At 37.1% G+C, this 17,671-nt stretch overlaps 1 protein-coding gene across 1 annotated transcript in view; it reads left to right on the plus strand.

The window, feature by feature from the left end:
• Nucleotides 1-14,848, plus strand: part of LOC149160297 (succinate dehydrogenase subunit 5, mitochondrial-like) — a 53,412-nt gene extending 38,564 nt beyond the window's left edge. The window contains exons 5-7 of the mRNA XM_089436685.1: nt 13,366-13,666; nt 14,061-14,246; nt 14,477-14,848. Of these exons, the coding sequence (XP_089292811.1) occupies nt 13,366-13,666; nt 14,061-14,246; nt 14,477-14,533 (544 nt within the window). The 3' untranslated portion in view covers nt 14,534-14,848. The remainder of the gene's footprint in view (nt 1-13,365; nt 13,667-14,060; nt 14,247-14,476) is intronic.
• Nucleotides 14,849-17,671: the final 2,823 nt, after the last annotated feature.

Raw genomic sequence — 17,671 nt, forward strand, 5'->3', positions numbered from 1 at the left:
AATAAGAATTGCAAGTTACAAAAAATAAAAAAAATTACATACATGAGTAACATGACACAACACATTGAATTTTTGACAATTTAACAAACAAAAAAACCTCAGCTCCATCCAAAATGAACTCTCTCCACTCTATGCAACAAAAATGAAAAAAAAAACACTATCAAATCAATTCAAAAATCTTTGATAAACAATGGGTTATAGAAACCCAAGCAAACAAAAAAAAAAACCAAAACAAAACACATAAATTTGATGCCCATACCTGGAAACCACGGTTTGCCGGAGAAATTTGATTCTCTCCTTTTCAGCGCTCAATCCACCAAGATTTTTCTCCTCAGCTCCCAATCCACCAAGGTTTTTCTCCTAGGTCACTCCCAATCCACGCCGCTGCCGCTGTCTATCCAAATGAATAAAAAAAATCGTTTTTTGGCTTATAAAAACCGTTGTCCGTCGGCCCCACGATAAGTTCAGTTCGAATCGCGTTTATTACGAAAAATCACAATTATTTCAAGTTATTGCGATTTTTTCTTGATTTTTTGTGAAAAAAATAACATAAAAATCGGGTGATAATATCGCCAAACTCAAAAAATCACGATTTTATGATATTGTTGCGATTATATCGCAATTTTCGCAACACTGTAAAATTCTAATTTCTATGACTCTAAATTCAAATATGTAAATTGGATTATCAAATGTTATGATTCGTGAATCATAATAGTTATTCAATCAAATTATGATTTTTAATTTATTGAAACATTGGCAATTTGACACCTGAAGGTTGCTGAGACTCGTTTTGCTTCTCACATCATAGTCTTAACAAGGCTTATGCAGGTGAAAGATGCATTACAATCAATGGTTTGCAGTTCTCTTTGGAATCAATGGAGGTAATCCCAGTCTGATAGAGTACAAGTAGTGAAAAAGTTGATTGTTGATGATGAATGATGGGATAGGGTGGAGTACCTTTTGGCATTTACTATGCCAATTGTGGATTTGTTTCGTATGTTTGACACATATATGCCTAATTTGGGAGAGGTGTATGAGGGCATTGATTCCATGATAGAGAAGATAAGGGTGGTTATAAATGCCAAGGAGAATGACCTAGATGAATTCTTTACAGAGAAGTAAAAGATAAACTGACTAAAAGGTGGAACAAGTGACCACCACGTTGCACCTTTTGGTCTATGTAGTGAATCCAAAATATTATGTTGTAGAGTTGCTAAGTGATCCAGAGAGAATCGCACCAAGCAAAGACTTAGAAGTCTCACAAGAATTTTAAAGGGATTTTTGAAAGCTTTTTGTAGATCCTAAAATTGGGCTTCAGATTCGTGCAAAGTTTGCTCATTTTGTGGGATCAGAGGGTTGGGGTTCTGATATTGATTATATGTGGGACAAGAGGGCAATGAGTCCAATTGATCGGTGGAATTACTATGGTGGGGAACTTCCACATATCCAAAAATTGGCCATCAAGATTCTGTCACAAGTTGCTAGTTCCTCTTCAGCAGAAAGGAACTGGAGTACATATGGCTTCATCCATTCAGTGAAGCGAAACATATTGGGCTCTAAGAAGGGTGAGGAACTAGTGTACATGAAACCTTCGCCTTCTGTCACACAAGAGAGACAAATACAAATTTGGGGCCGCCAAATTATGGGATGTGGAACCAGAGTTGCCTGACTTGGATATGACATTGAATGTCAGGTCTCATATGACTTTGTTTGATGTGGAGTCACCAATAGGTGGATCTTCAAGTGGACATGGCAGTAATTCTCCCACTTCTAGAGAGGATGTGGAACTAATTAGTGACAGGAATGAAGACATATTTGATGATATGCAAATGTAATTTATGATGGTGTTTAAACTTTTAAACTTTTGAACAACCATATGAATTATGAATACTGATAGTAGATTGCCAGTCATAGTTCATTTTGTACTTTGTACTATGTAGTGTGCATTATTAATTTTGGTGATGATGTTGTAGCTTGTCATGTTGATGATTGAAATTTGAAACAGAAACTCGATGATATGTTGAATCATGAATGTTATAATAATCATTAATGATGATGACAATGTTTACGCTGAATTGATGATAGGTGATAAATGATAATTGATTATGTATTTTTAGATATAAAATCTAGATTCTAAAAGATGAATGGTAATATGAAATTCTTATGTATGTGCCGTTTTTTGCCGTATCGTATCCAAATATTTTGAAAATTTGTCGTACCTGTTTCAAACCCCATATCCATATCCGCTCCCATATCCGTTTTAGTGCAACTTAGCTTAGCAGCTGTATGATAAACAAAACACTATAGAGCAGAGAAATATAAACTTGTTGAAATAGAAGTATGGCTTTGCTGAAGAAAGAAGGTAGTAGCTACAGTGAATCTGCACTTTCTCCTCTTGCTGTTTGCTACAATGGATCTGTACTTTAATATCTTAGATGCACTTTGCTTCTTATGTTGGTTTCCACCTCTCTCAAGTGTTCTCATGTGTGTTTCGACTTCTCCCATCTTGTCCTATTTATGCTTTCAGAGAGATAATTAATCTCCTTAATCCTAAAAACTAGTTTACCATATTTTGGCAATTAATCCTAGCAACCACCTTATCTCAACAATGAGGTATATGGCTAAGATTAGAACAAATATAACTCTCTAATAGTCTAGAATGTTTCATTTATATTTTGAAGACTAGGAGAATATGAGGAATTTGACTTTCACTCTATTTATTTAAGTGAAATTACAAGATTGTATTATTTTCCACCTTTACTAAGTGGTCACTAGAAGTTGTCTCAAACAATTCCTTTCATGTTTCACACCTACTTGTGCAAGAAGCTCATGTTTGAGCTATATGTCTTGTCACTGCCTCTTAAGGAAGAAGGAATTATGCACCAACCCAATTTTGTCTTTGAATGCTTCAAACTTCCCTTTTTGCCAAGGCTTGGTCAGAATATCCACTATCTGTTGATTGGTGGGAATATACTAGAGTTTCAATGCTCTCTTCTACATTCTATCTTAAATGAAGTGATACTTGATCTCTATGCGCTGGGACTTTTCATGAACCATTGGATTCTCAGAGTTAGATACAACTCTGATTATCATAGTAAATCATCATGGGATCCAACTTCTGATGAAATAGATCTGTAATCAGCTTACATAGCCACATGGCCTAACAATTCACGCTTCTAGTTGCCATATACTCTGCCTCAACTGAGCTATGTGCCACCAAGTCTGCTTTCCTACTGAACTAGGACATTATTGTTGATCCCAAGCTAAAGCAACACCCTAAGGTGCTCTTCTTGGCAGTGGCATTGCTTGCCTAATCTAAGTCTGTATACTGTTGCAACTTTACTTCACTATCTCTTCTCAGACCCATACTCCTTTGTGCCCCTCAAATATCTAAGCACATGTTTTGTTGCTACCCAATGCTCCTGCCTTGGTTGAACGATGAATTAACTCAAGATGATCATTGCAAAACATATATCTTGTCTGGTGTGGACCAAATACATTAAGGAACCTATCGACTGCCTTATACAACGTAGGATCCACCAATTTTGAGTCTAAAACTATCACCTTATTTAAATTGGTGATCATGGGTGTGGCCGTAGGTTTGCAGTCCTCCATCTTATATTTCTTCAAGATCTCAACTACATACTTATCGTACTCAAGGAATATCTGCCTTGGTTTTTACCAAACCTCCAACCCCAAGAAGTAATGCATCATGTCGATGTCCTTCATCTTAAACTCTGCTGCCAAATCTGCTTTGCGCCCTACAATGAGCTTCTCTACACCAATGTTATAAAGACCGAACTAGACTGACCGTTCAGATTGGTCCAACCGTTTTGAGGCAAAAATCGGTTCGAATTGGCGACTAGAAGCGGTTTTGTTTGGTTTAGTACAGTAAAGCCACATAGAACACAAGTGGGGTCTGCTTTTCTTTTTATCTTTTAATGTTTGTCTTAGTTGAGCACTAGGCCAAACTAGGTGCCTAATATTCAAGCATATGGCCCTATTATTGCTATGCATTTCATGGTAATGTTAAATTTTTAAACTAAAACTTAAAAGTGACTTTCTCCTTTATCTTTCATTTTCATCCTTTTACTTAAATTTTTAACATTACCATGAAATGACTCAAGATGTTTGAGAGTGGTTTTGACCTCATTGGATTTCATATGGAGAAAGTAGAATTTTAGATCTCACTCAAAATCCAGCAGACTTAACAATTTTCCAGGATTTCAAGATTGGGGGGATTGCAACGCTACATTGGATTTTCTCATGTACGAGGGTATGGAACTAGTATTTAATCAAGAGCACCAATCCCTCTATGTACCTTGATGTTAGTGGCATTGGTTGTTGAACTCCTCTATCATGAGCCTACTAAAAAAAATACCCATCACTCAAACAAAATCTTGACTTGACATGCTATGATTTTTCTATCTTATTTTAATGCTTAGAGGGTGATATTGATGACGAAGATCCCAATATAGACAATGATTTTGATGATATGTAGGTATTTGTTGTAGCATAATTTTTTTGGATGCTAGAGGCCATGTGGAGCTTGTTTGTTGATGTATTTTTAGTTTAGAGATGGATTGCACTCGTGCTATTTTGGTTATGTGCACCCTTACATGCTATATAAATGAGAACTTTTGCTTATTTGTGTATAAATGGTTTGGATTCATATGGATGCACATGAATATATATGTTTTTCTTTAAAATTTGAATATTTTATGTGTTTTTGGTTGACTGGTTTTTTGGTCCAGCTTTTTCATTGGTTTCCGTACGGTTCTGACGAGTTCCCGGTCCGAGGGGTTTACCGTTTCAATGACCGGTACGGTTTTGATAACTATGCTCTACACTTGTAAAAAACAAGTCATCTACATATCATTCCAAAATAGATAGATCCTCTCAACAAATGTATAATATAAGTTAGGATCCACTTCACTTTTGGTGAAGCCCATGCTTAGAAAATATCCATTAATTATGGGATACCATGCTCTTGGTGCCTGCTTGAGTTCATACAAGGATTTCTTAAGCCTGCACACATGGGTCTCCTTTCTATTTACCTCAAAGCCCTGATGTTGCTCTCTGTACTCTTCCTCAATGATTCCATTAAGGAGAATTGTCTTGACATCCATTTGATGTATCCTCCATCCCATTAATGAAGCTACATATATAATTTCCCTAATGGAAGTGCACCTGGCGACTTAAGCAAATGTCTCTTCATAGTCCACTCCCTCTTTCTGGGAGAATCCTCTCGCTAGAAATATCGCATTGACATTCTCATGGGTGCCATCTACAACATGCTTGATTTTGTAGGGCCACTTCAAAGTTGCTACTGAGTTCCCCTTTGGTTTTGGTCAGTGTAGCACCACCCTTATTAAACCCGCGGGTAAGAACGGGTCAGAAGGGAGGACGGGTGACCCTCATTAAACCCGTGTTCTTTACCCTTATTCGACGGGTTTTGTACAAGACCTGTTTACCCTTATAAGACTTGCGGGTAGCCTATAAGACTTCTATCGGACCCCTATAAGACCATTCGGGTAGCAAAACCCCCAAACTGTCCAAAAATTCGTTTTTTTTTCTTTTTTTCTTTTTTGGAAATGAGGTGGAGGAAAAGGGAAATTGGAGGGAGTCATGCAACATTGGTATTAACCATTGATGGTTTGAGGAAACAATATTCTCTTGGTTTTGGCTTGTATTGAAGATCTTTGAACGACAATATGATTAGCAAAGTTTCATCTTATGTCTGGCATTCCATCTTCCGTCTCTTATTGATTTATATTCCCAGGATTCATGTTTAATGCTACTGCAATAAGAATTTGAAGCTAAGTGTGGTTTTTGTCACTTGGAAAAAGGCTTTGGATGAGGTGCATTGTATCTAAGGCTTTTGTTGCTTTTACTTAGTGGTTGACAGACCTTATCTATTACATGTCATTTCATTGCAAGATATGTTCTTAATTATCAGCCTAAAGTAGGAGCTCGTCTTAATGTTATTTCAAGTTCATTCAAGCACATCTTTGGAAGGGCCTTTTACTCTTTTATTTCCCACCATATTAAATCTGCAACCATTACTAATTTTCTACATGTTATAACAACAATTATTTCTCCTAATATTTATCATCCATAACAAGTTCTCTTTATTGCTTCATAGCTCCATATGCCCTTTGGGATATTTGGCACTAGTCTTTCCCCATCAATCACCTTCACTTCACCCAAACTCTTCACTTCACACATCTTGGTCATGAGTTATAGCCTTAGTAGTCCCTATGATGGATTAGTTCTTTCAATTTGCAACCCTGTTTTTCTTTGGTTTTTCGGCACAATTAGTCTCCACTTGATTTTTGCCTCCTTGTATAAGCCCTCGTACTCCTTGGGGGTATAATCAATCCCATTGTCTAATTTCAAGACTTCGATCCTCTTCCTTGTTTGGTGTCAACTAGAGCTTTGAACTCCTAAAACTTGCTAATGACCTCATCCTTGGTCTTTGAGAAGTAGATCCAAATCTTTTGAGAGAATTCATCGATAAATGAAACATATTACATGCTTCCTAATATTCATGCTAATAAAATTAGTCTATAGACATCCAAATGCACCAAGTCTAAAATCTCCTTAGACCTATGCTCATTGCATGGGAAAATAGCCTTGGCATGCTTGCCAAGTGTGCACCCTTTCCATACTCCTTGTTGCTGAATGCTGAACTCTGGAATACCTGTGACTATCTCCCTTAGATAGGGAGTGCTTTATGATGCAAGTACCTCATCGTCTTGTGCCACAGGCACAACTCATACAAGCCATCTTTGTTATGTACTAGGGCTCGAATAGGTTCATCCTACGACTTGTATTAATTGCCTTCACTAACCACCTATCACTTGTGCTGCTTCTAGGTTAGATTCCTTTAGCCTGATGAGGACCTACTAGGTCTTGAACTCTACTGCATGGCTCCTATTCCCCATAACTTAAATTGAAAGCAAGTTCTTCATGAGAGCTGGAACAAACAGAGCATTGTTAAAGTCTAAAAGGTTACTTGATTGGAACTAGAAGGGAATGGTACCGACTCTTGCTACTGAGTACTTGACATCATCACCAAGTTCTACTTGAAGCCTTGAGTTGTGCCCTTTCAGATTGGAAAAATCTATTGAGCTCATGTCATATGCCGATATACCCCATTGTCCACATACCAAGTATCCCTTGGAAATGTGTTGGTAGAAAGGCAAGATGCCATCGAGAAATCCTTCTGGAATTTGGTAGAAAACTCATTCCTTTGAGTTTCTGCAGAGGTTGCCATTTGCTTTTGCTACTACTGCCCTTTACTCTTCTTCTCATTTGGACACTATGATGCACAATGCCCATGCTTATGATAAATGATGCATTTGATCTTGCTCAAGTCCATCTTCCTTGGCCATGAATTTGACTCCTCATTATAGATATGAGATGATGTTATGAATTATTGCATATATTGTGGTTTTTATAACTTATAAGGATTGGAATTGTCATTAGTTTCTTTTTTGTGCTTAAAATTTACCACATTTTAAGTTTTTTTTTTTTTTTTTGGTATTTTGACGAGTCTTATAAGGGTTGTTCCCGAGTCTTATACGAGTAGACGAGTCAATGCTTCACCGAGTCTTATACAAGTACGATTTGTGCAACATTGGCCAATGAAGCACCACCCTTATTAAACCCGCGGGTAAGAACGAGTTAGAAGGAAGGACAGGCGACCCTCATTAAACCCGCGTTGTTTACCCTTACCCAACGGGTTTTGTACAAGACCCGTTTACCCTTACAAGACCCACGGATAGCTTATAAGACTCCTATCAGACCCCTATAAGACCCTTCGGGCAACAAAAGCCCCAAACTGTCCAATTTTTTTTTTTTTTTTTGGAAATGAGGTGGAGGAAAAGGGAAATTGGAGGGAGTCGTGCAACATTGGTATTAACCATTGATGGATTGAGGAAATAATATTCTCTTGGTTTTGGCTTGTATTGAAGATCTTTGAACGACAATATGATTAGCAAAGTTTCATCTTATGTCTGGCATTCCATCTTATGTAGTCCCTATGATGGATTAGTTCTTTCAATTTGCAACCCCATTTTGCTTTGTTTTTTTTGGAACAACTAGTTTTTTTTGTAACATTTGATCTTGCTGAAGTCCAGCTTCCTTGGCTATGAATTTGACTCTTCATTATAGATATGAGATGATGTTATGAATTATTGCATATATTGTGGTTTTTATAATTTATAAGGATTGGAATAGTCATTAGTTTCTTTTTTGTGCTTAAAATTTACCACATTTTAAGTTTTTGTTTTTTGTTTGTTTGTTTTCTTTGTTGTTGTTGTTGTTCTTGTTGTTTTGTGTATTTTGACGAGTCTTATACGAGTCATTCCCGAGTCTTATACGAGTAGAAGAGTTGATGCCTCGCCGAGTCTTATATGAGTACAAGTCGTGCAACATTGGTTTTGGCATATGTCCCAAACATCATGAAGGAGGTGTACTGCACCATGGCATCCTGCCATAGTTGTTGGTCTACTGCCTCCGGAAAATTGGAAGGCTCAGAGTCAATGATGTTGCTCATGAATGCCATGTTAGGAGGAAACTTCTTCGAAGTCTTGCTTTCCCTAAATGTGGCTCTAGGAGCTGCAACAAACTCCTGAGCATCCCTCATTGTTTGTGTGAAGCTATGAGGTCCCCTGGCAAAGTTGGAAGGGGCTAATGTCCCCTCCTCTTCACCCGAAGGTTGTCATTCTGAACTCAAAACTATTGGTGTGTAGTGACCTTGGATCAACCTTCGAAGCTTCTTGCTCCTCATCCTCTATCATTGGAAAGGGCTCATGCAACTTCCTAGATGCAAAGTCTTCCTCTAACTGTACATCTCTGCTTACTATTGTCTTCCTTTGTTTTGGAATATGGACCTTGTAGGCCTTTGAAGTCTCATTATAACTCATAAATAAACCCTTCTTGCAGGAGGGCTCCAACTTGGTCCTCTTTTCTATAGGTACATGGATATAGACTAGACAACCAAAGATGTGGAAATGACTTTCCTTTGGCTTCATATCACACTTCCTTTGGTGTCTTGCTCTCCAATACCTTGTGAGGACACCTATTTTGGATATAGACTATCGTGTTGCATGTGTTTGCTGAAGGAAACATCAACAAATCTTGGTCATGAATCATGGACATCGTAGCCCCTATGATGGATCGATTTGTTTGCTTTGCAACCCCATCTGTTTTGGGTTGTACGAAATAATTAGCTCCTTTTTGAATCCCGCCTCCTTGCAGAAATCCTTCAACTTGTTGGAGGTATATCCATCCCCATTATTTGATCTCAAAATCCTAATCCTCTTCCTTGTTTGGTTACCAATAAGATCCTTGAACTCTTGAATCCTGCTAAAGATGTCATCCCTTGTCTTTAAGAAGTAGATCCATGTATTGCAAGAGAAGTCATCAATAAAGGAAACACAATACATGCTCCCTGTGATTGATGCTACTAACATTGGTCCACATACATCTGAATGCGCTAGGTCTATAATCCACTTAGACTTGTATTTATTTCTTGGAAAATTAGCCTTGGAATGCTTGCCAATTGTGCACCCTTTGCATACTCCTTGCTACTCAATGTTTAACTCTGGAAGACCTATGACTATCTCCCTTAGAATAGGCAATGCTATGTATTGTAGGTGCCCCATCCTCTTGTGCCATAACTCTTACAAGTTGTTTGTATGATGAACTAGGGATCAAATAGGTTCACCTTGTAACTTGTACAAGTTGCCTTCCCTAACCCCAATCACCTGTGCTGCTTCTGGGCTAGATTCCTCTGCTTGATGAGGACATGCTAGTTCTTGAACCCTACTACATAACCATTGCCCTCCATAACTGAAACTGAAAGCAAGTTTTTCTTGAGACCTAGAACGAACAAGACACCATCAAAGTCTAAAGAGTAACTTTACTAGAACTGGAAGGGCATGGTACCAACTCTTGCTACTGGGTACTTGGCATCATCACCAAGTTCAATGTGGACTCTCAAGTCCTATTCTATTAGACTTGAAAATAATGTCAAGGTTAATTTCATGTGCCTAGATGCTCTACTTTCCACCTACCAAGCGTTTCTTGCAACCATATTGGTAGAGAGGCAAGATACTATTGAGGAATCCTTCTCAAACTTGGAAGCAAACTCGTTCATCTATGTTTTTGCAAAGACTGCTACTTGCTTCTGATGTTGCTTTCCCTTGCCCTTGTTCTCTGGACATTGTGATGCATAAGGGCCGAAGCACTTGAATTTATTCAAATCCTTCTTCCCTATCTGTGAGACTGACTCCTCACTCTTTCGCTTACCCTTACTGGGTCCTTTATCTCTGCCTTTCTTGGTTTGACCATTTAGTGCTAGGATGTCGTCACCACTCTTCCTGCTGGCCTTTGACTCCATCCGAGTCTCCTCCCAGATACAATTATCCCAAAGCCTCTCGAAGTTACGAAGGTTCTCCTGAACACAAATACCTTTAATAAATGCTTCCCATGAAGTTGGGAATGCATTCATTGCCATGTTCACCAACTCTGCATCCACAACCTTTTATATCCAACTTTTGCTAGTTGATCACTGTTTTGCGTGATCTTCATCTGGTAACGGTGTTTGATTTGGTCATCTCTACATATCTGAGTTTGTTCCACAATATCATCTTTTTGTTAATGTTTGCACTTTGGTAGAGGAGAACCAAGGAATCAAACATCTTCTTTGTCATTGTCCTCTCGGATATGTGAAGAATTGGGTGATCCTTCATGACATCCAAGTTCATCCACTTGGCCTTCACTTCCTTTTTCTTGTGGGCCATCACTTGCTGCAGATCTCAAGGTGTAGGCACGACATCCTTGATGATATCCCAAATATCATTTTCTTCCAATAGTAGTATTATCTTGACTTTCCAGGGCAAAAATTTGGAGGCACCATCCAATTTATTCTCAAATCTTAGATTAGCTACCACCAACTTTGAGATCAAATGCACAAACTTCCCATATCTGAAAACAAAACAAAAAAATATCCCCTGCAAGAGTTCTTAGTCCTTCAAGTGACTAATGAAACCCTCTAATTGCTGCTCCATGATTCTGGAAGTTGATATTTTGCTGTAAACCCTCAAGGAACTCAATCAGAGACCTGCTCAGATAGCATATCAATTTTTTGAAAGGCCCTAGATGATCACTGCCCTATGTTTCTCTTTTTTAAATAAATCAGATCTGAACTTATTAATCACATAAATGAATATTTCTGAACATGCAACAATCACACATATGGCTGGGAAAATGAACACTGGAAGCAATACATGAATAACAGACATGCACAGTGATTTTCCCCTTCAAATCAGCTTACCATTCTAATGATCAAAGCTTACGAGGTGCCTCCACAGTATGCTGTAACTTAGCAATCATATTGTAAACAAAACACTACAGAATGGAGAAGCATATCCTGCTGAAATAGAAATATGGCTTTGCTGAAGAAAGAAGGCAGCAACTACTGCGATACAACTGTACAATGCTGCTGCTGTACAGATTTCCTGTTGTTGTTTGTGACAGCGGATCTGCACTTTCTCCACTCAGATGCACTCTCTTTCTTCTCTTGGTCTCCACCTCTCTTAAGTGTTGTCATGTGTGTTTCAGTTTCTCCCATCTTGTCCTATTTATGCTTTGAAATATATAACTAATCTCGTCAACCCTAGCAACTAATTTCCCATATCTTAGCAACTAATCTCTTTAATCTTGGCAACCACCTTATCTCAACAATGAGGTGTATGGCTAAAGATTAGAACAAATCTAACTTACTAATATTCTGGAATATTTCATTTAGATTTTTAAGATAGGAGAACCTGGGAAATTTGACTTCCATTTTTTCTTATTTAAGTGAAATTACAAGATAGTATTACTTAGCACTATTCAAACTAGAAGTGGTTGCTAGAAGTTGTCTCAAACTACTCGCATGTTTCACACCTAACCTGTGCAAGATGCCACTGCTTGAGCTATATTTCTCAACACTTATACTTTTGTATCTTTTAGAGGCACTACCACTTGTTCAAAACCCTATCAATATGCATTAAAAGTTACAAAGTGCATGCGGTCAGAGTGACCAAATATATTCTTGACCCTTTCCTTAATGAAACACTTTCTTGGTTGATACACAAATCATAAAGGAGTGATTTTATTTTAAAAATACTGAATTACAGGCTTCTATGTTTTGCTCAATTATAACCATCTTCATGGTTTAATTTGTTTGTATTCTCTTCAATTTCCAAGGTTTTGCTAATTTTCCTTTTAGTGTATCCACCTTGGCAATTAGCCTTCTGTCCTCTACACAGGCATGGTGGCTGGTATCGCAAAAATGTTCTGCAAAAAATGATTTCTGTTTCCTGTTGTGTATTATATCAGCACAGTGCTCCTTAATTTTCTGCCAGTTTCTGCAATGTAAATCTTTCCAAAAGAACATGTTATAGCGTGGATGCCTTTCTGCATTTTAGGATTGATTAGGCCTTTTACAGAGTCTAGCTTGCCTGGTATGGTATTGGGGAGCGGTGGGGGGAGGAGATGGTGACTTTTGTGCTACTCTTTTTCAGAGTTTTTGTGATTTTATGTCACTCCCCTGATGTAAGGCATTGTTATTTTTGATATTGCATTCTCTTCTCCCTGCCTTCTATGGGGACTGTCCTTGCCTTTGGGTCAGTCTTATATTGTCTCTTGCTGTAACCATTTCTTTTGAATACCTTTGCCAGATGTTGTAGTTCTTGCTCTACGTGCTCATTTTTAAAGATCCCAGTAGCTCATTACAAGAGTTTTGATTACAGCTTGTTTTTGCACTGGATAATGAGGAGAATCTGTATGCAAGTATCTAGTGGTATGGGTTTTATTCTTGTAAACTTGATGGGATAAGGATCCATCTTCATTCTTGTTGATGAGAATGTCAAGGAAGGGAATGCTCCTGTTATTTTTCACCTCCATCTTGAATCCGATGCTTTTGGTTGTTGAGATGATTGAGAAATTCATTTACGATTTCCATTCCATGAGGCCATTCGACATTCATACATCTATGAATTGGTCCCTTTGATCTGGTTTTAATGGAAGGGATCCTAACGCCTGCTTTTCAGAGTACTTGATGTATATATTAGTGGACAATGATGACAATGGTGATCCCATGGCTATTTCTTCTTTCTGTTCATATCGGATTCCTTGAAAGCTGAAGTATGTGGATTTGACATATCCTTGATTATCCTGATGGCATTAACTTATTTCTTCTTTTTAAGCTTCACTTTTTAGTAGATACTTTCTTATCTTGTAAGGATTGGATCAACTTTAGAAACAATTGCGAAAGAACTAATAAAATTATGCAACCACAAAATGCAGGCTTCCATTTGCGGTCAAAACTCCTATACGATCATTTAGTTCGGACATAAGTGCATTACCCGAAGTAACAGACCTTGATGTTAAGAATGCACTCAAGGATGTCTTGGCTGCAGATTGGGAGGAGCTTCCTGACCCTTTACAGACTGATGTTATGAATGCATTGTCAAAGAAAACCGATGATAAGGCTGGACAGGAAGCTTTAGCAAATGCATGGCGCGCAGCTGAGGCAGTGGAGCAGTTCTGTGGAGTTTTGGAATCCTTGAGAATGGAGCTAGATGAAATGACTGGGCAGACAGGCGAGGTTGGTTTCTGCTGTTTCAAAATTTTCCTGAGATACCTGTTAAGTGTATCTCTTGTGATTATGGATGTTCATTTTGTTTTTTTAGCTGGATATGAAGGCTTTAATCCTTAAAATATAAACCAAGCAAATGGTGTAAATTTGTAAAACAAAATTATATTAGAATATATGCAGGCCTTAGCAAAAGACATGGACAGATTTCAGGATAGACATAATAATTGAAGGTTCAGTACATAAAATTAGCTTGAGTGAATGTTAAATAATTTTAATTTAACTTTCATGCTAAATAAGTTTCAAATCTTGTAATGGCCGTCATCCTGATATGGATACAAGTGAGATCCTCTTATGATATTATGTATTTTTATGATGTCTCATTGTGGATGGACTTCTTATGTAGAATGTGAGACGTTTGCCAGAGGAAGTTCAAGATGCCCTACGGGCTGCATATAAACGTTACAGCAATTACTTGGACGCATTTGGCCCGGATGAAACCTATTTGAGAAAGAAAGTTGAAACAGAGCTAGGCCGTCACATGATTTACATAAAGATGCGAGTTAGTGGGCTTGACGCAGAATGGGGAAAGGTGAATATCCTCTATCGTTTTCCAGAGGAATTTCTCTAGATTTGGAGTGTAGAAACTAGCCTTTTTGTGGAGGATTCTTATTCCCAATGTTAAGACCAAATGAGATGCAAATGTCTATTGAAATGATTTATTAACCTTGTCAGAAAATCTTCCATGCTGTTATTTATTTACTTGATTGTATTATTTCTGCTGTATGCAATTTACACAAGTTTCAAACACTTGATTGGCAGGTTACACTTGTCGGCACATCTGGACTTTCTGGCTCGTACATTGAACAACGTAGTTAACCTTGTTAAAGCTATCCTGAAAGGTCGGGGATCAAATTTTAATATAAAGCTTGCTGAACCTTAAGTAGTCAAATTTTCATTGTATTTACACATACCAAGTTTTAGGTAGAAGATGTGTGCATCATTTGTGCACTTGCTGATATTCACCAGGAACTGGGTTAGTGATGCTGTTTGTTTTTGTGAAGGCTCTATTGATATAGATTCTGGGTTTGTGCAACAAACTTGTATTTGAAGGGAATAAAAGAATGGCATTCTACATCGTGTCTCTTTGACACGGAAGAATCTGGTTTAATTATATAGATTGTTTTTCCATCATTTTTTCGTTTCTTTTTAATTTTACTTGATTTTTTGCACCTGTGCAGTTCACATTTGAACAGTTTTCTAATCCGGTTATGATTTGTTAAAGAAACATTATCCATGGGAGCATCAGACAAATGTTTTGTGGAGCAATCTTTTCATAAGATGGTGAAACATTGCTTCTGGGACGGGGTAGAGAGGAGGTGAGATGCACATGGGAGATGTGTGGAAGTACCCGTAAATGCACATGGGAGATGTGTGGAAGCACCCGTAAATTTTGCGGAATTTCAGGGGTTGAGATGATGTTGGGTCCCTAGAATAGGGCTTTCTGTCTTTAAAAATATAAAAATAAAATTATAATTGTCAAAATCCCAGCAATTACAATTCATCCGATGAAAATTCAACATTGTGCAATTTTTACAGTAAAGTAGTATTAAATTGAAATTTGTAGATGTTATAAACACCAACCTAGATCCATCTTAATTCCGGATCTATTAAGCGCCGAGAGGAATAATTTTTTTTGAGATGCAAACATCTTTTAGAGTGAAAAGAGGTTTGATCCCTCTCGACGCTTGGTAGATCTGAAGTTAAGATGGATCTAGGCTGGTATAATATATATGCATTTGACATTGAAATATTTTATTTATATTTCATGTTCTCACATTCAAATTTCAAATGTTAAAACATGCCCCCTCATATTTTTTTCTTATATGCATGCATTTAAGTATTTTATTTTAATATTTCTTAAAATATTACAAAATCATTTTTCCCACACTCTGATTTCCCAATCAACAATTGAGGGCTGACTTGGTACTTGGAGAAGGACTTGCTCTAGGGTTTGGGTCTTTGTGTCTCATTTTGAAGCAAATTTTAGAAGAGAAGAGTTTACCAGGTTTTTTCATTAGAGGAGTTTTGCTGTGGCGGAGAGCCTAATTTATGTGTCCTCTATTGTTACTGTTTCGTTCTTGATATTTGTATGATGAAAAGATCTTACTAAAGAACACATGAAGAATAACTAAGTTAACAAGCAAGTATTAAGGTAAAGGAAAATTGAATTAATAAGCTGCCACATTGCACATTTTCCAACAAATGTGCTATTGTTTGTTTTTTTTTTCATTGCAATTTGATATAGAAGCATATTTACCAACTTATAAAACAATAATAACAATGAGCAAAATACAAGGCTGCTCGCTGTAACTAATTATTAAGCAGGATACTAGTGATGGTATATGGGTCATAGTGGTATGAAAGCCTATTTTTTGTAACTAATTATTAAGCAGGATACTAGTGATGGTATATGGGTCATAGTGGTATGAAAGCCTATTTTTTCTAAACATTGTAAAGCATATTTTTCAGTCTATCCTTACAAGATTGAAGAAATTACAAGTAGTTATCTTTGGAACATTACAAGATTTGAGTAAAAGGAAGGACTTGTTCTAGGGTTTGGGTCTTTGTGTCTAATTTTGAAGCAAATTTTATAAGAGGAGTGTTTACCAGGTTTTCTCATTAGAGGAGTTTTGCCATGGCTGAGAGCCTAATTTATGTGTCCTCTATTGTTACTGTTTCGTTCTTGATATTTGTATGATGAAAAGATCTTACTAAAGAACACATGAAGAATAACTAAGTTAACAAGCAAGTATTAAGGTAAAGGAAAATTGAATTAATAAGTTGCCACATTGCACATTTTCCAACACAATGCGCTATTGTTTTGTTTTTTGTTTTTCGTTTTTCATTTGCAATTTGATATAAAAGCATATGTACCAACTTATAAAACAATAATAACAGTGAGCAAAATACAAGGTGGCTTGCTGTAACTAATTATTAAGTAGGATACTAGTGATGGTATATGGGTCATAGTGGTAGCAAAGCCTATTTTTTCTAAACATTGTAAAGCATATTTTTCAGTCCATGCTTACAAGATTGAAGAAATTACAAGGAGTTATCTTTGGAACATTACAAGATTGGAGTAAAAGGAAGGAAGAATCAATGTGAGGATCAAGTTATGGGAGAGAATCAAGATTATAACGAGACCAACGTTAGAATGTCAAATTTAGAGATGCAAATGCTATATGCTATAGATGACATTGAATCTGTTTCATATGACCATAAAGCACATGTTAGAGATGAAGAATTTTACCACCTTGGTTGTAGCAATGGTATCAAATAAAATGTGCAAGATTTAATTCATGAGTCAAGTTTTGAAAAGGAAGAAGAGATTGAATATGAGGATAATCTATAACCCCATTTTGAACCACATAATTACTGTAAGTAATTGTGTCATTATTGTTGATATCAATGTTTAAATGCCATTGTGGCGATATGCTACGTTGGACAATTTTAAAATGATGCATGTGTAAATATTTCTTTGATAATTAAAAATGCTTAACAATGGATTGGGAATGTGAACACTAGTATAGAATATGATCCCACGAGTGGGAATTGGTGAGGGATTATGGGAAATTAACCATGATTTCTATCACTAGAAAAACCTCACCTAGAGATTTATGTGAAAACTTAAATTTGAAATTTTATTACCTTGTTTTCTCACCAGCCCATAGTTCATTAAATGAAACAATTTGTAGCTGAAGCAACCTTTTGCCACATTTATGTAGGCTGAGTGGTGGTTGTGGAGTATGCTCAAAATTCATTGGGCAACATGGGAAGGTACTCATCTTGAATTTCGAGGATTGACCCACGAATGGTGTGGAAAATGGGGAAAAGCAATTAGATCAAAGATGAGTTCATTCAGAGCATACCTAGAGATATCAGAGACACAAGTGCCTAGAGCGGTGATTTTCATAAGTAGAGACTTTCCATTTTCGAGTGGAAAGATTGTTGAAC

Source organism: Pinus tabuliformis, chromosome 5_2 (genome assembly GCF_031772625.1).
Source record: "Pinus tabuliformis cultivar Carrire ecotype Pingquan chromosome 5_2, CPIR1, whole genome shotgun sequence".
Taxonomy (NCBI): Eukaryota; Viridiplantae; Streptophyta; class Pinopsida; order Pinales; family Pinaceae; genus Pinus; species Pinus tabuliformis.